We start from the raw sequence: 26,599 nt of genomic DNA, 5'->3' as shown, positions 1-26,599 counted from the left end.
TCTCCAAGAAAACTCATTTGGTATGTGCATGCAAATTTTGAGAATTAAAAAAAAATCTGAAATCAAAAACACTTCTGGTCCCAAGCATTTTGGATAGAAGATACTCAACCTGTAGTAGTTTTGCTTGGAGGTGCAGTGGGAGGGATCAAGATGGCTTGTAATAGAGTAACTAAGGCCCCTTAGATGCTGTCCCAATATCACAGGATCTGATCCCAGATTATCTTCTTATTCCAAATTATTTGACAGCGGAGACACACATAATCCAATTTAAAGCAGATAATCTGGGGTCAGATCCTGGGATATTAGGCCAGTGTCGAAAGAGCCCAAGATATAGACTCAGAATCTCCACCCACTTCATCAAAAGCCATTTTTACTGAAATCTTCCAAATATTGGTGAACTGCAATTCCCAGCATTCAGAACCATTTTCTTTGTTAGTTAGAGATGCAGTTCAACAATATCTGGAAGTCTCTGTTTGAAAAAAAATATTACCAGATCAAAAAAACGGCAAGATAGTTCCTTGTTTCTGAAAAAATATCTTTTATGAGGCTGCCCATTCAACTATAACAAAAAGTCACAAGGCATCTTAAAGGCAAAGAGTTTTTGCCTCTAGTTTTAAAATCCAAGGCTGGATCCAGATTATCAAAGCAGATGATCCATATTATCTGATTTGGATTTGATTGTATGAGTCTACACTGCCATATAATCCAGTTCAAAGCAAATAATCTGATTTTTATATGGCAGTGTAGATAAATCCAGAGTAGAAAGATTCTGTAGCCCAGCAGATACTATTGAATTAAAACTCTTACCTCTATGGGTTGAATGGAGCTGGGATTTGGCAATTAGATAGGCATAAATCATTTACTCCTGACTTTGAATGGACGCTCTCCATAAGTAAGATATGATAGGCTGGTAAAAGAGATTTACTGACCTTGGCGAAAAAACTGTCAGCGCAATTTCCTTATCGTTAATGTTGAATTTTTAAGTCAGGAGTAAATGATTTATGCCTATCTAATTCCAACTCCTTCGGTTCACTAAAACCCTCATTTTTCTATGAGGGGAGAAGGATTTAAAAAAAAAACCAATCTTAATTGAACGCAGGTTTTCCCCATTCTTCATTCAAGCCTCTCCTTTATTTATTTATTTATTTATTTTCCAATCAGTTCAATCCTAACTCCCCAGGATTCCTACTTTTCTATTATATCCTATTATTATTTTATTTTAATTATGGGTTATTGGATCCAGATATGATCTTGAACCAGCCCACTTAATTGTATATCTTTTGTCCCGGTTGGCCAAAAAAAAAGGAAAATTACTTCTTCTAATTACCTAATATCCTTATTAGGAGATGAAGAGCCAAATAAACTTCTTCTGGAAACTTACATTTCCTTGGTCCGGGCCCCCCAAGCTCCGGAACTTTATTGCCTTCAATTCTTCTTTCTTTGTGGTGAGTGCGGCGAACAGCTTGTGCGGAGGATAAAACCCCGCTTCTCGCGCCGAGTCTTGCCACATCCTGGACCTCCCGGACCCACTCAACCTCTCACCCTTGAGGGGTGAACGGTCTTTGGGGCCATCGGGTGGTCACCTGGACTTTGCAACCCCTCCCGTATCGATCCGCGGTGAGGGGGTGAGCTCACGGCTCAATCTAGACGTGGCGGCGAGTGGTTCATCGGGAGCTCCGATGAACCATGTCTGTCGCCATTGCACGCTCACCCGGAAGTCCCTAGAAACCACATTTTTAGGCCACTTGCACACTGCCATATTATGATTATCTGCTTTGAATTGGGTTATATGACAGTGTAAGAAGGCCCTTAGAAACAAGGCATTAGATTAAATGTTTCTTTTCTGTTCAAACTGGGATCCAACAGTGGTGGCAGATGGTTCATATATCAGTGGGATAGTCAATCTGATGAAACAGTATTCCCAAAACTCTGGTCCTCCAGATGTTTAGGACTACTGCTCCCAAAATACCTGGCTATTGACCAAAGTGGCTGAGGATGCTGGGAGTTTAAGTCCCAAACACCTGGAGGACCAGCTTTTTGGGGAACCACTTGCTTCAAGGACTCCAAAGCTTAGAAGCATTCCATGGTCCCTTCCACACAACTGAATAAAATCCCACATGTTCTGCTTTGAACTGGGATATATGGCGGTGTGGACTCAGATAACCTAGTTCAAAACAGATATTGTGGGATTTTCTGTCTTGATATTCTGGGTTATATGGCTGTGTGGAAGGGTCCGAAATCATTGAGCCTATTTTGGATTGGAGTTTAGCATCATGGATAACTCCTCTGAAATTCAGAACCCCTCACCCCATTTGAAATTTATGGCTCTATCAAGATGAAAACCACCCACCACCAAATGGACAGACTGCCACTGGATGTCAAAATAACACTGAGAAGGATATAGTTACCTTGAATGTGACAAACCTAAGGAACTCCCAGTATTTGTCAGGACCTATTAGTGAGAAACCCCAGAGATAGTGACAACAGTAGGTTACCAGAGATACTGACTCTATCTCTTCTAGACTGGAGAAGAATCTGCAAGTTCAATTGTGTTATGACAGTTTTCATCATGTGTTGTGTAAAGTAAAAACATTTCTAGTAAAGATATTAAACGACTAGTCACCATTTAAAATGGGTTTATAAACGGTAAGTGTGTGAAGTAGAAGTGTGACCCATGTGAAATCCAGGAATAGAGCCATACCATATTTTAAGCTAGTACCGTTGGCCTCCAGTGTGTTATAGTACATCTACACCAGGCATCCTGCAACTGTGGCCCTCCAGCTGTTTGGTCCTCCAACTCGCAGAAACCCTGGGATTTGGATGCCCAAACAGCTGAAGGGCTATGGTTTTAGGATGAGTGATCTACATCGTATAATTCATGCATCACTTTAACTGCCATACTCAGTGCTATAGAATAATAGGAGTTTTAGTTTTAGACGGTCTTTAGTCTTCTCTGCCAAAGACTGCTGGTGCCTTACCAAACTACAGATCCTAGGATTCCTCAGTTTTGCTTTGAACCATGGCAGTTAAAGTGGTGTCAAACTGCATTAATTCTACAGAGTGGATGAACTTTAGCTCTTTCACCAATGATCAAGATATTTTGGAAATCTAAACTATCTAAAGGGCTAAAAGTTGAGGAACACTGTTTTAGAAAGTCTGGCCTCCTCAAGTTATGCATTCTCAGCATCAAGAAAGGGAAGCACACATTTGTTGCTATTGCTATAGTTTTTTCTCTGAGCAGAGGACTGGGCCTGATGGCCTACACAGCCCCTTCCAGTGCTTTGATTCAATGGTTCTAGGGAAAGTGTTTGAAGGATTGCCTGGCTCTGATACCAAATTATTTTTCTTGGCTTGGATATAATGCACCTAGGTGGGAAATGGTACATGTATTGATCTCCTTAGGGCCCTTCCACACAGATATCCCAGAATATCAAGGCAGAAAACCCCACAATATCTGCTTTGAACTGGGTTATCTGAGTCCACACTCAGATAATGTGGGATTTTCTGCCTTGATATTCTGGGATATAGGGCCCTAAGTCAAGTCATTTCAGGAAGTCAAATCAAACTGCAGAAGTTGATGCATAGAGGGGAATCTGATTTCTGTCTTCACCAGGGGAAAGACATGCTTGTTGACAAAAATGAATTCTTCCTTTTAAACAGATGTTGAGTGTCTTTCCATCCTTGAGTCTGTGGAATTCCCAATAGCAGCATGATTTCTTCAAATGAATATGGCTCCAGCTCCTGGGAACTCATTGTCACTGTTGACCAACCTTATGAAGAACCAGAACAGAGCACCCTCCAAGTGTCAGGTGATCTTCATATTGGAGGAGTGATGCTCAAACTTGTGGAACAAATCAGTGAGTACAAAGGTATTTTTTCTGCTTTTCCGTGGTGGGAGTTTTAACCAGAAAGAGCATTTCAGAATAATCTGTCATGAGTACTTTGAATGTGCTTTTCCTGCATGGCAGGGAATTGGACTAGATGGCCCACGTCTTCTCTTCCAACTCTGTTACAGTAGAGTCTCACTTATCCAACATAAATGGGCCGGCAGAATGTTGGATAAGAGAATATGTTGGATAATAAGGAGGGATTAAGTAAAAGCCTATTAAACATCAAATTAGGTTATGATTTTTAAAATTAAGCACCAAAACATCATGTTATACAACAAATTTGACAGAAAAAGTAGTTCAATACACAGTACTGCTATGTAGTAATTACTGTATTTACGAATTTAGCACCAAAATATCACGATGTATTGAAAACATTGACTACAAACATGCGTTGGATAATCCAGAACGTTGGATAAGCGAGTGTTGGATAAGTGAGACTCTACTGTATTCCATGATTCTATGAAAACAAGCCCATTTTAATTCAGTTGCTAATAACCAGTTAGCAATATTGTAACCCGCCTCGAACAGTGAGAAGAGGTGGGTAAGAGTTATTATTATTATTATTATTATTATTATTATTATTATTATTACCTTGTTTTCCCCAAAATAAGACCTATCATGATTTTTCAGCATTTCTGAGGATGCTCGAAATATAAGCCCTATTTCAAAAATAAGCCCTAGATGTAATTCATTTAAGTCAATTTGGAAAAATAAGACTGCCCCTGAAAACAAGTCATAACATATCTTTTAGAGCAAAAATTAGCATAAGACCCTGTCTTATTTTGGGGGTAAACAGGGTATTATGATGCCTTCCATTTAAGAGGAGGCAGTTCTGTCCTGCCAGTCTCACTTCATTGTTAACTATAAAATAATGCTTTGTTCGTATTTGCTGTGCTATAACTCATTTCTTCTTTGCTTTGTTGTTGTTTTTTTTGAGGTGTCTCACAGGACTGGTCAGACTATGCCCTTTGGTGGGAACAAAAACAATGTTGGCTTCTAAAGACTCATTGGTCACTGGACAAATATGGGGTGCAAGCAGATGCCAAGCTGCTGTTTACTGTTCAGCACAAGATGCTGCGCCTCCGCTTGCCAAGCATGAAAACTGTACGGTTGAGCGTCAGCTTCTCTTCAGTAATATTCAAAGTTGTTGGAGATATTTGCAGGACACTTGGTGAGTATGAAGCCCAGGAGAGGCTGAAAGATGGCAAATAATGGTTGGTCCAAAACTTCAGTAGATAACATCTGGTAGACTGTGATGATGATTATGATATGATATTAATTAATATTATTATTGCCATTACCATCAACATTTTCATAGTCTATATGGTGTTACCAACTTCAGTTTTGGATTATCCTTAATTCAGATTGTATCAAATTTGAGGATTTAGTAAAATACCGACAGATAATGTGATTGCACATTCCAAGCAGAATCATTTTTAAATTGTACTATTGTGTTCCTATTCATTTCTTTCAGATGTTTTGTAAATTTATTTGGAACTTATTGATACTGGTTCTATTTTCCCAGAGGTGTTGAATTTCAGTCTGTAGGTCTCATTGTGGCCCTTCTACACTGCCATATAATCCAGATTATGGATTATATGGATAATTTGAGTCTACACTATCATATAATCTATTTCAAAGAAGATAATCTGGATTTTGTACAGCAGTCTAGAGGGGCCCTGAGTCAGAATCATCTCCCTCTCTTTGTCTTTAATTCTGCTGTCTCCTGAGACTGCCACATCTATAATCCAAATTTTGCTTTTTTCTCACATTTTGTGTTCTCTAATTGTTTGACAACTTAAATCTTGATGTCACCATCATGGATGGCAGAAATTTCCAAGTGGGAGTACCTATTGCAGGAAAAACAACAAAAAATCTCATGGCACCTTAAGACCAACATATTTTATTTGGCATCAGCTTTCATGTGCCTAGTTCATCAGATTCACTTCCATCCTTGCAAACGTTTCAGCTATGCTGCTTTCACCTGCTGTTTCTCAAAGGAATGGGGACAGTGCATTTCACAAAATATTGCTATTGGATTGAAGCATTATCTCTTCCATTGTACTCAAGTGGAAGTGTTTCTTTAAACATTAATGCGAGGCTGGGGCCCCTTCTACACTGTCATATAATCCAGATTATCAAAGCAGATAATCCACATTATTTGCTTTGAACTGGGTTATATTAGTCTACACTGCCATATAATCAGTCCAAAGCAGATAATATGGATTTTATATGGCAGTGTAGAAGGGGCCTAGATCTCACTTTTTGGTTGATCGCTAGTGGCCATTTTTCGCATAGGCAAGGCTCCTAGATAGTGCTGTTTTGATTACTAAGCTATATAACAATACTGCAAAATCCCTTTGCTTTTACCAAGTGGCTAGTTTACCAAGTGGAAGTTGTAGTTTTACAAAGTCGCAATCCTTCTCTTCCAACAAGAGATGGTGTCTCACCTAGCCAGAAAACCAAGGATTCCATAGCATTGAGCCATGGCAGTTAAAGTGGTATCAAACTGCATTCATTCTACAGTGTAGATATACCCTTAGGGTCCTTCCACACAGCCATATATCCAAGAATATCAAGGCAGAAAATCCCACAATATCTGCTTTGAACTGACTTCTCTGAGTCCACACTGCCATTTAGCCCAGTTCAAAGCAGAAAATGTGGGATTTTATTCAGCTGTATGGAAGAGGCCTTAGATACACTCTCACTGCGAGCGGGACTTTTTTGGCTGGGTCACAGAACTCCCAGTATAAGAAAGTTTATTGGGCCCCAACCTTCTGTTTTTTCAGACGTTTGACTAAGACAGAAATCCTTTGTAGAAGAATTTTAGCTAATAGTATTTTCTGTTCAAAATTCCATTGACATCTAGTGGTACAACAGCAGTTTTTATTGTAATTTATTGCTATTTGCTAATATTGAGTGTTTTTATTTTATCATTATCCTTCCTCTTCATATTTACACGTAATAGAGTTGCCTAAGTAAAATTGCAAGGTGCCTCAGTAAAACAGTATCTATACAAACATACGATAGTCTATGTACAAAGAAAATGTGTCCAAATGACATATATTATTACAGTTCCCCGTACTAAGCTCAATTTGGCCGTACCAAATTTCATTTCATTTTGTCGGGTACGGCCAAATTGAGCTTTGTACGGGGAACTGTAATAATATATGTCATTTGGACACCTTTTCTTTGTACATAGACTATCGTATGTTTGTATAGATACTTTACAAGTATTCTGGGATTTTGTATAGTCAGTAAAACAGTACACATGTTTCTGTTTCCAAACTAGAGTAGGAAGAATTGTTCTGTAATAGTCAAGGCAGTGTTTTGGATTAAGTGTTTTTCTCTCTTACACCTTTCTAGTTTTAATTTTTTTTTTATTTGGCTGCCATAGCAGTTTGAGGGAGCCTGCCTTATCCTAGGAATCTTGCTTTTAGGCCACCGATTTCCACATATGTGGAGGAGTGTAGTGTATATCATTCACATCTACAGTGGAATGTGATTTAATGCATTCACTCCCTGTAGAAAGAATGTGTCACCCCAAGCCATACAAACAGCTGTGGAGTCCTCTCTAACTAAAGTGCTAGAACTATACCTTCAAAGATGTCTGCAGTGTTGCAGTCACTATGAGGAAAGCTTCAGCTATTGCTCAACAAGAATTTGTCTCTTAAGTATTCCTGAACCACAAACAAATAGATATGGAGCTGATAAATTAGTGCAGCCTCCAGCAGCTATTTATGACCAAATGTCTTTACATTCTGTTTCTTCTGATAACTTGGTCATAAATACTGGAGACATTTTTGAATTCCAGCAGGTATCTTATATAAGACCATTATTAAAGAAAACCAGATAGAGCAGAAGACATCAAGGCATGTGACATAATTGATGGTCTTTTTATAACATCACAATACTTCTGTAGTAATACCAGTGGTTCTGTTGCTAAAGCTGAGGAAGCAAAATTCAGGTTAACCTATGTGTCACTATGGTCCCATCTACACCACCATATAAAGCAGTTTAACTGCATTCAACTGCATGATATGAATCTACACTAAACATATAATTTTGTTTCAAACTGCGTTATATGACAGTGTAGATTGGGGGCCTATGTTCTTCATTCCCTGGCATAAAGACAATCCTGAAATATATCATTATCGCCCTATTTTCCTCAACAAAAAGACACATGAAACTCTAGGAATTACAGTAGAAAGAACAGAAAATAACACTCAACAATCCTGTTTCATTTGGCCGATTTTCAGGATTTGTTCATTGTTTACTTTCAGATCATGTGCTTTTTCAATAAATTATGAAGTAGTTTTAGGTTTGTTTACACAGTTGCCACAGAACACATTCTTTGTGTGCTAGCTAATGGGACCAAAACAAAGAATATAGTAAGCTTTTGGGTACTACTTTGGGTACCACCTGAAAAAACACTGCACATTTCAGGATCATTTTCAATAGAACACACCATTGTGAACTGGTTTTGATGCTATCCAAAATACATTCAAGCAAGCTTTGGGCTGATAGGAAAATATTGGCATTCTTCAGAAAATAGGTGTTGTTACTCAGTTTTACATGGAATATGAGCCCCAGCTACACTGACCATTTAATGCAGTTCAATACTTGCTTTGAACTGCGGCAGCTAGATGAATGCCCACAAAAGCAAGGCCTTAATGCTCATCAGTGCTCTGTGGTTTGTGTAATTAACATCCAGGCCTCAAACCAGTTTCAGGATTTCCTTTGTAATCATCTGCACAATGAAACCAATGTTTTCAATACTGCTTTGAAACTGACTTAAGTGGTCAGTGTATGTGCCCTTGGTGTGAAATTAATTTTAAGGATAGCAGGTGCTACCAGTTTGTCTCATTCTGAAATCATCAGCATCAGTTCAGGCAATTGCAGGCAAATGTCTTATTTTTTTAATACCAACTACATTATGCATTTTTAAATATGCAAGATTAATAAAATTGTAGTATCTGCTAATGTGTTATTACACATTGAGTATCCCTTATCTGTAATGCTTGGGACCAGAAATGTTTTAGATTTTGGAACACCTCTGCTTGATTGTATGTAAATCATGAGATATCATATCTATATATATAAAAGAGTGATGGCATCAGGGCAGTGGACAAAACAACAAAACTACAGGCCCCCCAACCTCGAAATTTGACAACACAACCCATCATCCACGCCTCTAGGTTGATACAACAAAAAGAAAAGAAAAATAAAGTCCTAATTAGAGGGAGAGCAATAATTGTTTTTATCCAATTGCTGCCAGTTTAGAGGGCTAATCTCTGCCCACTTCATTGCCTAGCAACCAAGGGACAGCCAGGTTTCAGTTAGGGGACAGGCAGATTTAGGCCTCACTTAGGCTTCTTCCACAGATTATATGGCAGTGTAGACTCAAGGCCCTTCCACACAGCTATATAACCCATTTATAATCTTATATTATCTGCTTTGCACTGGATTATCTTGACTCCACACTTCCATATAATCCACTTCAGTGTGCATTTTATACAACTGTGAAGAAGGGGCCTCATATAATCCAGTTCTAAGCAGATAATATAAGATGATCAATATACAGTCGACTCTCATTCATCCAACATAAACAGGCCGGCAGATAAGTAAATATATTGGATAATAAGAAGGGATTCAGGAAAAGCTGATTAAACATCAAATTAGGTAATCGTTATACAAATTAAGCATCAAAACATCATATTATACAACAAATTTGACAGAAAAGGTAGTTCCATGCACAGTAATGCTATGTAGTAATTACAGTAGAGTCTCACTTATCCAACACTCGCTTATCCAACGTTCTGGATTATCCAACGCATTTTTGTAGTCAATGTTTTCAATATATCATGATATATTGCTAAATTCATAAATACAGTAATTACTACATAGCATTACTGCGTATTGAACTACTTTTTCTGCCAAATTTGTTGTCTAACATGATGTTTTGGTGTTTCATTTGTAAAATCATAACCTAATTTGATATTTAATAGGCTTTTCCTTAATGCCTCCTTATTATCCAACATATTCGGTTATCCAACATTTTGCCAGCCCACTTATGTTGGATAAGTGAGACTCTACCGTACTGTATTTACAAATTTACCAGTAAAATATCACAATGAATTTGAAACACTGACTACAAAAACATTGATTATGAAAAGGCAGACTGTGTTGGATAATCCAGAACATTGTATAATCGAATGTTGGATAAGTGAGATTCTACTTTGATATGAAATAATTTCTAGGATAGAATAATGCAGAACAATATAATCTCTAAAACCAGGATAGTAATAAAGAAATAAAGAAATAAAAAAAGTAAATAAAGCAAGGAAATTGGAAATTCCACAAAGGAAACAATCAGGGCCAGCTAACACCTCCCAAGAAAGGACTCTTCCAGAAAGGAAGCTGAGAAGGCAGTGAAGCACTATGTATTACCAAAGTCATTATTATTACTATCATTACTATCCTTACTATTATTATTATTATTATTATTATTATTATTATTATTGTGTTGCGGTCAACCGTGAAAATGAATATAATCTGGCTCCAAGTATTCAAAAACACTAAAATCAGAATATATAAAAATTAATGTGGTATAATAAAACAGAACAATACAATCTCTAAAATCAGAACACTAAATAAAGAACAACACTCTGAAAATAGGGGAATTCCACACAGAAAACAATCAGGGCCAGCTAACACCTCCCAACAAAGGATTCCCATCATCAAAGTCTGGCCAATCCTCTGTTTTCTCAGGGCCACAGACAGTAGAAGCATATAAAATATCGCAAACAACACCACTCTGAAAACAAGGTAATTCCAGACAGGAAACAATCAGGGCCAGCTAACACCTCCCAACAAAAAAATCACTCAGGGAGGAAACAGCTAGGCTTTAAATCTGCAAGGCCATTACATCCTAATCATTTTTCCTAATTGCAGCATTCATACTTGCCTCCAACAGACAAAAAAAAACAACAATCAGAAATATTGTATATTCACAACCTTTAGGAAATAATGTCCCCAGATGGCACAGGCCGCAGGTTTGAATTGGGGGAACTGACAGAGCCCCCACTGTTAGCCCCAGCTTCTGCCAACCCAGAAGTTCAAAAACATGTAAATGTGAGTGCATCAATAGGTACTGCTCCGGTGGGAAGGTAACGCTGCTCCATGCAGTCATCCCACATGACCTTGGAGGAGTCTACGGACAACGACGGCTCTTCGGCTTAGAAATGGAGATGAGCACCAACCCCCAGAATCAGACATGACTGGACTTAACGTCAGGGGAAAACGTTTACCCTTTACCTTAACTACCACCAATTCCTCAATATTTTATTTCCCATACCACCATTCTTCGCCACAGCAAGGCGTGGCCGGGCACAGCTAGTTATGTTATAATATTATAATATTATGAGATATTATGTTTTAGTCTATGGTTGGTTTTAATCTTTGTTGGATTGGGCTTGTTCCCCATGTAAGCCACCCTGAGTCCCTTTGGGGAGATGGAAGCCGGATATAAAAATAAAGTTATTATTATTATCAGATTCTTCTTTCATTCCTTAAATTGGTGACTTTGTGAGAGGACCACTTCCAGTTTTTTGACCCAACACAGCACCATCATCCGCAACAACTAACATACATTTTATTGCCTCTCCACCCCAAACCTTGATGTTCACTGAAACAGACGTCGGTCCTCAGTACTTCTAGGAGGCTTCCTTGTTTGAGGGTAACAGGAAAAGCCTCTTCATTGGCCCAAGGTCAGGAAGTTTGTGATTTCCAACAAGAAACCAATGTGTGAAAGAAAAGACTCTCAGCTGGAGGAAGCTGCGTTCAGCGTGTTTCCATTTTAAGACTTATCTTGTAAAATTCTGTCCACAGGTATAAGACGGCCAGAAGAACTTTCTGTGCTGAAATTACCTGAAGATGTGAAAAAGAAAAAGAGGAAAGACAAAGACAAAGAGCCAGTCATAGAAGATATCTTAAATTTGCACAACTCCCCAGTGAGTCTCGGGTCGCCAGGTAAGAGTACAGCAATTAATATTCTATTTGTTTTATTAATGCAGTGGCCACCATCCAGATGCATAATATTCTGCAGTAGAGAGAGAGACCCAGGTAATTTAGGGAGACAACCTATCTCCCTAGAAAAGTTTATATTGTTCAGTAAAGTGGGCACTGGTAGAAAAAGAGGAGGAATGCAATACAGATGAATTGACTCAATGAAGGAAGCGGCAGCTCTGAGTTCACAAGACATAGGCAGAGCAGTTGATGGCCTGAACTCTTGACTGATGTTTTGTGTGTGTGTATGTTTCAGGAGCGACTTGGGAAACTACAAGTCGCTTCTGATATGAGAGAATTGGCCGTCTGCAAGGACATTGCCCAGGAGACGCCCAAATGTTTTACCATCCTGTGGGAGGCTTCTCTCATGTCCCTGAATGAGAAGCTGGAGCTGACAGATGGGAGCTCACCCTACTCCTCAGATTTGAACCACCAACCTTTCGTTCAGTAGTCCTGCCGGCACAAGGGTTTAACCCATTGCACTACCGGGGCTCCTGACTGATGTTCATTCATAGGGTCATACTTTCATGCACTGAGTTAAACCTGATTCAGTTGCAAATAACAACAGCAGCACTCTAGTTGGAATAAGTAAAGAGAATCATGAAAACAGATTAGAAAAATATTTTAATATTAAGTGATCTTACAGACTGATTTTCTTGCTTCCCATCCTTAATATTTCAGCAAGCCCTGGCTTATACAGTAAAACCATGACACCCATTTATGATCCCATGAGTGGGACCCCCGTCTCTTCTACCATCACATGGTTTGGTGACAGTCCTCTGGCAAAACAGAACTGGAACAGCCTTGCTTCCAGCCACCCCAACTGTACCCCAGAAACACTAGCTAAAATGTATCAGCCTCGAACTTTGGTTGATAAAGCAAAACTAAATGCCGGGTAAGGAGTACTTCTGATGATTGTCTCGATTTACTGGTTTTGATAAGCTAGGAATAAATATATGTAGTGAAGCATTGTTCCATTGCATTCATAATGAAAAAAATGGTGTTTTGGGCTGGAGTTGGGGAGGGATCAGCTATGAGATTCTTTACATTTTGAGCTTTCATTAGGGAAAATTCATTTGCCTGAAAATACACATATTTTTTCAGACAATGTTTTGAGGAGCAGAAAATGTACATTTTGTACAAGATACTGATACTAATCCAGAAAGCTGCAAAAATTACCCATAAGAATATATTTTTCATAACTACATGCAATTCTTTTCTATCAGAAATTATGCAACTGCAATTTAACACAATTTTTACAAATAGATGCTGAAAAGCTATGTGTCGTTTTTCCTGACTATCTGCTGTGCAAACAAAAATATAGTTGCTTTTCCTAACTAGAATGCCCTCAGGGGGATGGAGAGCTTCAGCTTTTACATTTCAGAAAAACCAATAGCTCATGTTGAATAAGTATACTATTTCTCTAAGAAAATAAAAAAAATTACATAAGCATAAAAAACTAGCAGTTTACTTAGTCAAATATTGCTTGTATGATTATAAACTGGATTTTTACTCTGTTTATTTGCAAGCTGACCTTTTCCTTCCTACTCAGCTAGGTACAACTAAATATGTTGTTTTTTTTCTTCCTCTTCCAGGTGGTTAGATTCTTCTCGGTCACTTATGGAGCAAGGCATCCAAGAAGATGATCAGCTTATGTTACGCTTTAAATACTACACTTTCTTTGACTTGAATGCAAAAGTAAGGAACCCTAATACTCTTTTTATAAGCTGCTACAATTTCTAACATGTCATGAAAAGCCACTTGCAGATCAGTTTTCTTATTAAAACCTGCAACTTTACACTGTGAAGAAAGTAAAACATTTCAGATCTCTAACTGTTTGGAGTTCACTCTAATCACCTTCTGGTTACTTGGGCTCCCAAATTGTATCCCAAATATAGTCCAAACAGATATATTTCAAGAATGTATCTATCTATCTATCTATCTACCCCGTTTTATCTTCCCAAAGGGAACTCAAGGTGGCTTGACATAAAAGCTTTAGTATATAATAATAATAATAATAATAATAATAATAATAATAATAATAATAATAATAATACTACACAACACACAACACACAACACTCCAGACCTTATGGTTGTGGAAAAGAAAATGTTTGGATTATTGATGTCGCCATACCAGGTGACAATCAAATTGACGAAAACAACAGGAAAAACTCAGCCGCTATCAGGACCTCAAGATTGAACTGCAAAGTCTCTGGCATAAACCAATACAGGTGGTCCCGGTGGTAACTGGCACACTGGGTGCCATGCCATAAGATCTCTGTCAACTGCAAAAGGCCACCTTACTGGGATCTGCACACATCATCCGAAAATACATCACACAGTCCTAAACACTTGGGAAATGTTCGACTTGTGGTTTTGTGATACAAAATCCAGCATATAGATCTCATTTGCTATGTCATACTATGTCTTTGTGTCAATAATAATAATAATAATAATACACTTTATGTATATTCTCCCCTTCTCCCCTTGGGGACTCAGAGCAGATTACAGCATTTACATACATAGGCAAACATTCAATGCCTTTACAAACACACGAGACACCCAAACACAAACAAAGGCAAGGCTTCTCCTTTTTCATTTCCAGCATCTAGAAGCGATGCTCATCTCTGGCTCTGGGGCAGTGCTTTTCTCCATTTTGAAGCAGAGGAGCCTTCATTGTCACCTCCTGGTCATGTGGCCGGCAAGATTGCTTGGAGCGTCTCTTTGCCTTTTCCCACTGAAGTGATACCTATTTAACTACTCACATTTGCATGTTTTCAAACTGCTAGGTTGGCAGGAACTAGGGCTGACAGACGAGAGCTCACCCCATTTCATGGATTCGAACTGCCAAACTTCAGGTCAGCAGTTCAGTAGCACAAGGGTTTAACCCATTGCGCCTCCGCAATTAAACACAAACCGCACTAAAAATTCACAGTTAAAACCCATCTAAAACACGTTCAAAGTTAAAAGTTATCTATTTTGTATGTTTTCAAAATGACTTCATATTGTTTCGTTTGGATACTTGTAAAAAAAATGGTAAAAATTTTAATGAATTCTTTTTGGGATCTATATTTGATCCCATTCTGGGAGAAAGGTGGCTAAAGGAAAGGAGGAGGGAGGATTTCTTCATTAATTCTTCAGATCTGGAGACTTTAATCAGCTGTAATAAAAATAAAACAAAAGTTTTGTGAACTTTTCATCACAATTATTCCCAAGCTGGAGGATTATTATATTATTATATATATAAAGGAGTAATGGTGTCCATTCCTCCCACTAAACAACAAAAGTACAAGCCCCAGAATCTAGAAATTTGGCAACACAACCCACCATCCTTGCCCCTAGGTTCCGACAACAAAAAGAAAAGAAAAATAAAGTCCTAATTAGAGGGAGAGAAATAATTGTTTTTATCCAATTGCTGCCAGTTAGAAGGCTAAGCTCCGCCCAGTTGATCTCCTAGCAACCCACTCAGCCCAGTGTTAATAAAAGAATAAAAAATAAAATAAATACAAATAATACCATAAAATAATAAAAAACATTAAAATAATTAAAAACACTAAAAATTAATACAATAAAACACTATAATAACAAAATAACTAAAAATAATACAACAAAATAATAAAATATAATATATAAAAAGGTAAGTTACAATAAAATTAATTAAAAATACAAATAACGTCAAATAAAAATTCCACGACAATTTTGAACCAATACCACCACCACTTTGCCACAGCAACGCGTGGCCGGGCACAGCTAGTTATTATTATAAAGTATGCATTAGTGTTTCATCTGAACCCGTACATAACTTTGTCATTTAAAAAAAAATCTTATTTGTTTGTTAAGGTAGCAATATTCTGCATCTTGATCTGATTATTCTGTGGCTCAGACAATATTAGGAAAATATTAGCCATAACGGATAACTTTTGTAGTCAGTCTCACACACTTTTAGGAAGCTAGACTGAGGATCAAAAAAGTGTGTCTATTATCTAAAGAAGTTGAACAGATTTTTCCTTTCTGGCAAAATATGCATGCACATTAAACATAATCGATCAACACTGAACATTTAATGCCTTTGTATTGGAATTAGCACCAAGCAAAACTATTTGTAAGTTAGAAGTGAAGAAGTGGAACTTGCAAATAAAATGTATTTTGATGCAAATAAGACAGAAAACATATTTTAGTGCTACCATTATAGAGGATATTTACTGTGCAGAAAAACATGAATTCCTCGAACTCAAGCCCTAACATGTGGCTGGCTTTCTGAACTAGCATTCTATATTGCATTCCATTTTAAAGTAGTCTGAACAAGTTTTCATTGTTTCTCCTGCCAATAGCTACAAAGCCATGAACTTAGAAAAAGAGGAAAGAATATGTTATCTTCTGCAGTTGCTCCAAAGCCTTGGAGGTTATTTGCTACACATGGCGACTGTGCTGCTAAACAAAATAGCTGCCTACTCATACTGATACAGCCTTTGTTATTTCATGAAATAGGGTCTTGATTTGCTGTTCACTTCCCAAATTGAGCATAGTCACATTTGCTTCCCAGTAGTGGTTTGAGTATTGGAGGACAACTTTGGAGACCAGGGTCTGATTCTCCATTTGCTCATGTAGACCCATTGGGTGACCTTGAGTGAGTTACACACTCTCAGTCCCAGAAAATTCCATGATAAGGTGGTTATAAATTAGAAATTATTTGAAGACACACACAACAACAACAGCTGCAGCAACAACAACAACTGTTGGTTTAGTTGGACACACATTCTAATGAAAATACTAATGATCGCCTTAGGGATAAACCCAAGAACTTCAAAATATAGGCCCCAGAATCTCCCAAATAGCAGGAATATTGGAGGATTCTGGGAAATATAGGCTGATATCTTTTTGGTTAGACCTAACTAGAGCACATCCATTCAACTAATTGAATAGGCAGAATCCATTGATTCCATTGGTCTCCTCTAGTCAGGACTAGCAATAGCAGTGGGCTCTAGTCCACTGGTTCTCAGCCTGGGGTCCCCAGATGTTTTGGCCTTCAACTCTCAGAAATCCTAAAGCTGGTTAACTGGCTGGGATTTCTGGGAGCTGTAGGCCAAAACACGTAGGGACCCATAGGCTGAGAACCACTTATCTAGTCTGAAATGTAACCTTTTTTCCAAGCTCTGCTTCAAGGCACTGTGTGTGGAGGCAGTTGCACTGTTGTGTTTGATCTATGACAATCTTGCCCAAAAATCATGTCCGATCTCTCATGTAGACTTGGTCTTATTTTTTCTCCCAACAGTATGATGCTGTACGGATCAGCCAGCTGTACGAACAAGCTCGGTGGGCTATTCTGCTGGAAGAAATAGACTGCACAGAGGAAGAAACTTTCATTTTTGCTGCACTGCAGGTACATGCTTGCTCCTAAGTTGAAAAACCAGTTTTCCCACTTGCGTAAAGCACTTGCCAGAACACAAGTACAACAAACACCATGTGAATTTATAGTTCCGCATGAGGCCTCACCTTTCTCCAGCATCTCAACAGTGATTAACTGGTTTACTTGTGCAAATTCTATTTAAACATGTGTAAATAATTAACAGATGCTCCAATCTTTTACAACAGCAACTGGTTGTAAAGCATTTGTAGCTGCACCAATTGTGAAGTGTATCCTATGTCTGCCCACCAAAAATATTGTTATACTAGCTAAACCCGGCCACACTTTGCTGTGGCTCAGTATGATATGTAATTAATATGTAAGTAAATAATAGTATTGTTATGAACATTGATTCACCGCAGAAACACATCAATTCAATTCAATTCCCTGTCTTGCGTTGCTGTGTCTATGTGGAATGAAGTAAAAGGAAGGGAAAAGAGGAATTTTTTTTTACCAAAAATCATTTTTTTATTATAAAGCTAGTAGATTGACTACATTTTTGATTTTTCCGTTTTCTGCATAAACATTTAGTTCAGATGGTTTACTGACTCTGGAGCATGCAACGTATACTTTCCCATGAGAGAAGCCTTTGATTTCACATCTCTAACTGCACACTTGCAAAGACCCTGTGCTTTATTGATAGTCATTGCAAACACAAGGCGTATTGGTAATTGTAGTCGTTTGTACTCAAACGCCATGTTGGTCGGAATTAGTGGGATTCCCAGGGTAATCATCCCCAACTCCTGCATGTATGTAGAGTTGCCCATGTTGGGTCTGTGTGCCAAGTTTGGTCCAGATCCGTTGTCAGCTGAGTTCAGTGCACTCTGGATAAGGGCGAACTACAATTCTCATAATCAAGGTCAATTCCAACATACCACACCAGTATGTTCAGTTAGTTATGGGGGTCCTCTGTGCCAAGTTTGATCCCAGTCCATGATTGTGGGGGTCACAATTTCTCTGGTTGCTGGTGAACCATAACTCCCGTAAATCAAAGTCTGTTTCCCTCAAACTTTTCCAGTATTTTTTGTTGGTCATGGGAAATATATATGCCTAGTTTTATCCTGGTCCATCATTTGTGTGGGTCTCTGTGAGCTGTTGAAGTTGGAGCTGATTCGGGTAAAGGTACTGCAAATTCATGGTCCATCCTCCTCCTATCAGCACCCAGACGTGAAGTGGGTAATGGGGTGTCTGTGTGCCGAATCTGGTCCATGTCCGTCGTTCGTGGGGGTCGCAGTCGTCTGTGGGAGCCATTTCAGGTGATGGTAATCCCATCATCTGTGCTCTGTCCTCCTCTAACCGCACCAGGACATAAAGTGGTCCATAGAATCGTAGAATGATTTGGAAGGGACCTCACGGGCCATCCAGTCCAACTCCCTGCCAAGAAGCAGGAAAATGACATTCAAAGCACCCCCGACAAATCGCCATCCAGCCTCTGTTTAAAATCCTTCAAAGAAGGCACCTCCACCACACTCTGGGGCCCAGAAGGTGCGAGATTGCCCCCACCTACTCCCAAAAACCCCTTAAAAATGGGGGAAACAGTAAAAATAATTTACCGGCCTCCATTAGGCCTCACAGCACAGTCCCTGGGATGCACCATCACGTGCAAAAAAACGAGGGGGAGCCAGGAGCGATTCTCCCCCCCCCCTTGGTTTTTCGCTCATAATGGTACATCCCAGGGACTGTGCTGTGAGGCCTAATGGAGGCCGGTAAGTTATTTTTACTGTTTCCCCCCATTTTTAAGGGGTTTTGGGAGGGGGTGGGGGCTGTCTCCCTGTTCTCCCGGTAGGTACTGGGAAAACAGGTAGACAGCGCCCACAGAAAGCATGGGCTTTTGGGGTGGTGTGCGGATTACAGTCCGCCCCAACCTAGGTTTTTTAAATCCAGGTTGAAGCGGACTTTGCCACTATCTGGAACCGCCCTGAGATTGTGTGTAACCTAAGGTCACCCAATGGATTTTCATCACTGAGTGGGTTTGTAGCAAAGTAGGGATTCAAACCCTGGTCTCCAAAGTCATAGATAGCCCCATGCTCAAATCACTACATCATATTGGTTTGTTAGTTTTACTGCTAACTTACTACAAAACTCCTGTAGGTATGAACTAAATGAAGCTGTTCTAATTATCTTTCCATATCTTTCTATCTTTATTACAGTATCATGTCAGCAAGCTGACATTATCATCAGGGTCACAGGATTTCACAACTGAAACTGAAACAGATGAAGTGGAGGCTGCTCTTTCAAATCTTGAAGTAACTCTAGAAGGTGGAAAAACAGAGGGCACATTGGTATGTAACACACATGATTTTAAAAGTCATAGAGTCATGTCAATGTGGCGACAGAGGAGAAAGGATTGTGGCTTAATGTCACTAAGGTCACATCTACACAGCCATATAGAATGATCTGCTTTGAACCAGATTATATGGCAAGGTAGACTCATATAATCCAGTTCAAAGAAGATAATGTGGATTATCTGATTTGATAATTTGAATTATATGGCAGTGTAGAAGGGGCTTTAGCCTCCTACAAAACAGATCCAATAAGGAACCACACCATTATATTTCCACTATACACATAATATTGTTGCAACTCTCCTCATGAATTTCAGACTTTGCTAAGATTTTCATAAAAAAGAATTTTTGTTAACTTCTTATATTGTGAGGAAAATGTATTTGGGTTATTTCACGTGTGGCAGAAGAGAAAATCACAACTTGTAAATTGTACTAGAATGTTTACATTATGGTTTTCAAATATGCAGGAAATATCTAAAATATGTATTTTACTGAAGTAATTATTGTCTGTCCACAGGAGGATATCACAGATATACCAATGCTTGCAGATAATCTCAAGTTATTTAGGTAAGTAAAAAGTGAAACAAATGGAAAAACCATTAGTTATTGTGCTTTATTCAATTAAATTGCTTTCTGCAATTTTAATCTTTTTCACAGTAAAAGAAGAGCTAGCCCAGGTATGGGCAAACTTCGGCCCTCCGGGTGTTTTGGACATCAACTCCCACAATTCCTAACAGCCTACCGGCTGTTAGGAATTGTGGGCGTTAAAGTCCAAAACACCTAGAGGGCCAAAGTTTGCCCATGCCTGTGATAGCCATACTATTCTTTTGTGACTAACAGGTCTTATTTGGTACAAGCCTACATCAACAAGATGCATGGTTATAAGTACTGTATATCTTTAAATGAATACAAATAACCAGTTTGTGCAGGCACAGCATCTATTTGTTTTATTAGTAGTTGTTAGTGCTGGTAGTTAAGCTGAATTTCCAAAGAAAAGCTCAGTTGTTTGCGTTGTGAAGTTGTTAGCTTTTCTTCCAATTAAATGACTCATTCAAACCTTTTAATTCTATGGTATGTTGAATAAGAAGTAAATCTAATTAATTTTGATAATTGTGCCAGGAAGTGTGTTTGAGATGTAAAAAATTATGTTAAAATTAACTGGATTTTGTTCCCAATCGAAAGTTCAACTGCTCCTCTCAATTGAAGCAATTGGATATTACTGAGAAAAATAATAACATCCATTAGTGATGCCCATAAGAAATTCTCCAAATGCACTGAGGAATATAGCAAGGCTGTCTTTGTTGGTATGTAGTGTACCCAGAAAGAGATCTGATGCAATTCTTTTTAAATTGTAGATCCAAAAAGTTGACACTGAAAGCCTTTAAGGAATACTGGTTTGTCTTCAAAGACACTTCCATATCTTATTTCAAAAACAAAGAAGCAGGATATGGAGAACCCATTGAGAAACTCAACTTAAGAGGTAGGGAGAGATGTTTTCAAACTACATTTTATAAAGTGATTTTTTATGCTACTTGGCACGTTGGATAATGTGTGTGTTTGCTCTTTAATTGCACACAGGCACAATGTAACCAGTTTGTACATGTGATTTTGATTTAATCAGTTTTACCAGCCAAATGAGTGAAGGATAGAGGATGAGTGCCATAAAGTCGGGGCACATTGCTAACAAGAGGTGAGCAAACAATCCACAGAATCCAGCTGTGAAGCAACAACAGCATAGAATAGCACCAGGGAAGCCGATAGTCCGTTCCAAGATCCAACGCCGATTCTAACAGCTGAGTCAAGGGTTAGTCCACAAATCCAAATAGCAGAGTTCAAGAGATAGCCCACAGCCCAGAGATCACCAACAGCCAAGGTCACAGCTCCAAATGCTGAAGGTGCTGCCTGCAACAAGGTGCCACTCTTGAGCACCTTTTATGCTACCTTCTCAGGTGTTGCCTATTGATAGTGCATTTATCTGCTAACCTGGAGGAACTGTGAAGTTGAACCTTCTCCTTTTGCATGTCCAAAAAGGCCAGAACACTTCAATCCTTCCTCTGCCTCCTCAGATGAGCTTGCTTGTTACAGTACCTGTTCTGCAGGCTGAGAAGTGGTAGCTTCTTCCATAGGCTCTTCTTGCAAACTCAGTTGCGGGAGTTGCTGGGGACTGCTGGGCTCCAACTCAGATGCTGGATCTTCAAACAACATCTCCCTGCCCTCGCTATCAGAGCTATCCATGACAAGGAAGATGCTTGAAATGATTATATCATTTCCCTACAATTAAGGGCTTGTCCACATTGTCCAATTATTTTGAAGCCAGTCCAATGCATGACCTGGTTGGACTCTATAGACTCTGACCATCACTACTGAGGACAGAGCGTGTAGACACCTCTACAGTCTCTGGCATCAGTCCAGAGCATTTCTGCCGGGAAAAGGGAATAGGAGCAACAGCCCATGGGAACATTAGGGTGGTTTCTGTTGGAGCAGACCTGCTGTCTACTCTGAACTGTGGGACTGCTGCAGAATTTCATTGAAGCTCCAAAACACTCCCAAACCAGTTCAATCGTTTATAGTTCCCATCAGGCCTGTCAGCCTGGATAATGGAAGGAATAATTCATCAATCCTCATCCTTGCTCTTGAGATATTTGGCCTAAAATCAATTTCACTTCTATTCAGAACTAAATTACATGTGCTAACGTGACTGAAGAAAACTTACTTCTTATGTCTTAGGATCCTTCTACACTGCTACATGATCCATATTATCAGAGCAGGTAATTACCCACATTATCTGCTTTGAAATAGAATATATGAGTCTACACTGCCATATAATCCAGTTCAAAGTAGACAATTTGGATTTTATATGGCAGTATAGAAGGGGCAAGGGAGCCCCCCAGTGGCACAGAGAGTTAAACCACTGAGCTGCTGAACTTGCTAACCGAAAGGTTGGTGGTTTGAATCCAGGGAGCGGGGTGAGCTCCCACTGTTAGCCCCAGCTTCTGCCAACCTGGCAGTTCGAAAACATGCAAATATGAGTTGATCAATAGGTACCGCTCCACTCCATGCAGTCATGCTGGCCACATGACCTTGGAGGCATCTACGGACAATGCTGGCTCTTTGGCTTAGAAATGGAGATGAGCACCTACCCCCAGAATGGGACACAACTAGACTTAATGTCAGGGGAAAACCAATACCTTTACTATAGAAGCAGCCATAGTTCATTAGACAGAAATAAATTATTCCAAGCTATTTTAGCAATATAATATTAACCTTCTACACTTTCAGAAAATAGTTTAATAGAAATAGTAGGAATAGTATAATAGTAACCCACTCCTGCCCCAAAAAAATTGAGATTCAAGGCACCTTTCAATTTAAATGAACAATACAATTAAAAACATACAAAAAGTGAACATGAACATAGAATGAAGCTGTGCACTGTATTAAAACATATCCATTTTAAAAATGAAATTTAAAAACATAAAAAGCTACTAAAAACAATTCTGGGAAGGCCATTTTGGGAAAGGCATTCAGAGCACAAGATAGCCACCAAGAAGATCCTCTCTTGCATCCCCACTAACAATGTTTGTGATGGTGGTGGGAGTGAGAGAAGGGCCTCTCCTGAGGATGTCAGGGCTCTGGCTGGCTCATGTAGGAAAATACAGATAGCCAATTGGCCTGTACCTGAATTATTTAGGGCTTTCAAAGTCAAAACTAGCACTTTGAACTTTGCCATCCCTCCAAAAAAAACTTGCAGATATTATTATTATTATTATTATTATTATTATTATTATTATTATTATTATTATTTTGTATGACACAGCAAACAAGATAGATATGCTGGATTTCGTTTCACAAAATCACAAGTCGAACACTTCCCAAGTGTCTAGGACTGTGTGATGTATTTTCGGATGATGCGTGCAGATCCCAGTAGGGTGGCCTTTTGCAGTTGACAGATCATAATTTTGTCAATGTCTATTGTTTCCAAATCCCGGCTGAGATGCCAGTGTGCCCATCACCACCGGGACCACCTGCACTGGTTTCTGCCAGAGTCTTTGAAGTTCAATCTTGAGGTCCTGGTAGCGGCTGAGTTTTTCCTGTTGTTTATCATCAATGAGATGGGAACATCAATGATCCAAACCTTTTTCTTGATGCCAATTTCAACTGTGATGTCTAGTGTGTTGTGTTCCAGAACTTTGTCAGTCTGGATTCGGAAGTCTCACAGTATCTTTGCGTGCTCATTTTCCAATACTTTTGCAGGTTTGTGATCCCACCAGTTCTTTGCTGCTGGGAGGTGGTACTTGAGGCATACGTTCCAATGAATCATTTGGGCCACATAGTTGTGCCTCTGTTTGTAGTCTGTCTGTGCAATTTTCTTACAGCAGCTGAAGATATGGTCAATGGTTTCGTCAGTTTCCTTGCAGAGCCTGCATTTTGGGTCATCAGCTGATTTTTCGATCTTGGCCTTAATTGCATTTGTTCTGATGGCTTGCTCCTGGGCTGCAAGGATCAGGCCTTCTGTCTCCTTCTTCAGGGTCCCATTCGTGAGCCATAGCCAGGTCTTCTCCTTATCAGCTTTTCCTTCAATTTTGTCAAGGAACTTTCCATGCAATGTTTTGTTGTGCCAGCTGTCAGCTCTAGTTTGTAGTGCCGTTTTCTAGTACTGGTTTTTTGTCTACTGTGCTTTGAGGAGTTTCTGGTTTTTGACTTCAATCTAAGCAGGTTCTTCACTTTGCTTTACATATTCTGCCAAGGCATGTTCTTCTTCTTTGACTGCTTGTTTTACTTGTAAAAGTCCTCTGCCCCCTGATCTTCTAGGCAGATATAGCCGGTCAACATCACTGCGGGGATGCGGTGAATGATGAATGGTCATGAGTTTTATTGTTTTTCTGTCCAAATTGTCCAGTTCCACCTGTGTCCAATTTATAATGTCAGCAGTATATCTTATGACAGGTATGGCCCAGGTGTTTATGGCCTTGATGGTGTTGCCTCCATTGAGCTTGCTTTTGAGAATTTTTCTGACCCTTTGTGTGTATTCTTTACTGACCACAGTCTTCACATGTTCATGCTTGATGTTGTCCAGCTGTAATATGCCCAGATATTTATAGGCTTCTGGCTGGTGACACTTTATTGTTTGGCCATTAGGCATATTTATGCCCTCACTTTCAATGATTTTTCCCTTCTTCAATGCCACTGTCGAACATTTGTTGTTGTTATTATTATTATTATTATTATTATTATTATTATTATTATTATTTGATTTCTTACCCACCTCTCCTCGTGGATCGTGGCAGGTTACAGCATAATTAAAATGCATAAACATTGTAAAAATTCTATAAATATACAAATTCAAACAAATCTCTATAAAATACCTATTAAAATACACAGAACACAATTAAACACAAGACACAAAATTAAAATTCATACTTAAAACTGGCTGGGTAAGCTGTTTTATTAAGGACTTAGTTGTTCTCTGTTGTCACGATCCAGACTGCAGAGCACCAATAACCATGCGCAGAGACCAGATTCTATCTAATATCTTTATTAAAGAAATATATAAAGTCAATAAAAACAAGTGAAGAATATAGTTCAGAAGCAGACCTTTCAGGAAAGGCCAAATATAGTCCAGGAAAATATTGTCCAATATAAGAGTTCAAAGTTATAATCCACTTGACCGAAACACACACTATTTGCCAAGCAATAGTGTGGGGAACTGTCCAAAGTCTTTCGAGGCTTAAGGTAAATCCGAAGGAAACTGGAAAACAAGGCTTGAAACTAGGAAGCAAGGTCCGTGGTAAAACGCAAGACAAGGCAAGACTTGAAACATGGCTAGATCAAACTTGAAACAAGGCAAACATGAAACATGAACTGAGTCCAGTGAAGTCCGTGAAACGAGGCAAGGCTGGAAACTTGATCCGGGAAACAGGGAACTGGAGTACGAAGTCTACACACGATCTCACTCCTCAAGCTGACGAATTGACTCCGCAAGGTTTCCCTTGCGGCAAAACACCTAAATAGGGTCTCGTTTCCCGCCAGAAGAACACTTTCCCTGGAGAACGAGAAGTGAAACCCAACTCTGTCCAGATGCATGACTCCTTAGAATTTCCCAAGGGAAGCAGACCTAATCAGCTAGTTGTTTGGCTGCGATTCTGAGGCTCCGGCGATTAGCCTCCCTCGCTCCTCTATCTCTATTATAATTGTCCTTTCGGGAAAACGGGGGAGAATTCTGCCCAAGGCTTGTTTGGCTGACTTCTTGAGGGCAAACATCCTCCAGGTGCAGGGGTTCTGATTCTGGCTGAACCGGTGGAAATCCCATGTTTTCCTCCTCATCTGCCACAATAGTACTAGGAACAGGACTACAAGGCCCATGAGACATCACATCTGTAACCTGCCCCTATTAACAGTCTAGCCGCAGCTCTGTGGACCAGCTGAAGTTTCAAGAAAATTAATCTGGTCCAAAGGCACCCCAAGTACAGCAACGGGATGTAACCAAAGCAAGTACCACTGTGGCCAGATAATGCATCTCATGGAATGGGTATAGTTGGTGCACATGTTTTAAAAGCACTCCTGGCCACCTCAGCAACCCAGACCTCCAGATTTAAAATCTTGACTCATTTGTACACCATATCCCACAAACTTGTGTTTTCAGCAAGAGAATAGCATCCGACATTGGCTAAACCTTTATTCTCTGATCTGGCTGCTGTTTGATCAGGAGCATCTTATCTGGTTTATTTGCTCATTTCCAGTCCATTACTGATGACAGACACTGCTTTAAAGCCATGACAGCTGCCTTGTCTTGGGAGTGGAAGGGAGTAGTAGAGTTGTGTGTCACCTGCATATTGATTGATTACACCCTTTTGGACTAACTTCATCAAGTCGTTCCAAAACTAATGAGTCAAGGGAATTTACTTTACTGTTGACTCACTAAATTTCCATTTATTCAATTTGGATTTAGGTCTT

The 26,599-nt window shown here is 39.3% G+C and overlaps 1 protein-coding gene across 3 annotated transcripts in view; it reads left to right on the top strand.

Annotated features, from left to right (window-relative positions):
* The window catches only part of fermt1 (FERM domain containing kindlin 1), a 39,857-nt gene that overhangs the window by 2,281 nt on the left and 10,977 nt on the right, over positions 1-26,599 (top strand). For 2 of the 3 annotated variants that reach the window (XM_003215311.4, XM_062957482.1), the window contains exons 2-10: positions 3,661-3,857; positions 4,828-5,061; positions 11,781-11,921; positions 12,639-12,852; positions 13,553-13,655; positions 17,232-17,339; positions 19,514-19,645; positions 20,166-20,215; positions 21,004-21,128. In XM_003215311.4, coding sequence (XP_003215359.2) covers positions 3,710-3,857; positions 4,828-5,061; positions 11,781-11,921; positions 12,639-12,852; positions 13,553-13,655; positions 17,232-17,339; positions 19,514-19,645; positions 20,166-20,215; positions 21,004-21,128 — 1,255 coding nt within the window. In that variant the 5' untranslated portion in view covers positions 3,661-3,709. Of the gene's footprint in view, positions 1-3,660; positions 3,870-4,827; positions 5,062-11,780; positions 11,922-12,638; positions 12,853-13,552; positions 13,656-17,231; positions 17,340-19,513; positions 19,646-20,165; positions 20,216-21,003; positions 21,129-26,599 lie in introns of all 3 variants that reach the window. The other variant, XM_062957478.1, reaches the window with a different exon arrangement.

This window comes from Anolis carolinensis, chromosome 1 (genome assembly GCF_035594765.1).
Source record: "Anolis carolinensis isolate JA03-04 chromosome 1, rAnoCar3.1.pri, whole genome shotgun sequence".
Taxonomy (NCBI): Eukaryota; Metazoa; Chordata; class Lepidosauria; order Squamata; family Dactyloidae; genus Anolis; species Anolis carolinensis.
The sequence above is the reverse complement of the archived record's forward strand: the minus strand, read 5'-3'. Positions and strand labels throughout refer to the sequence as shown.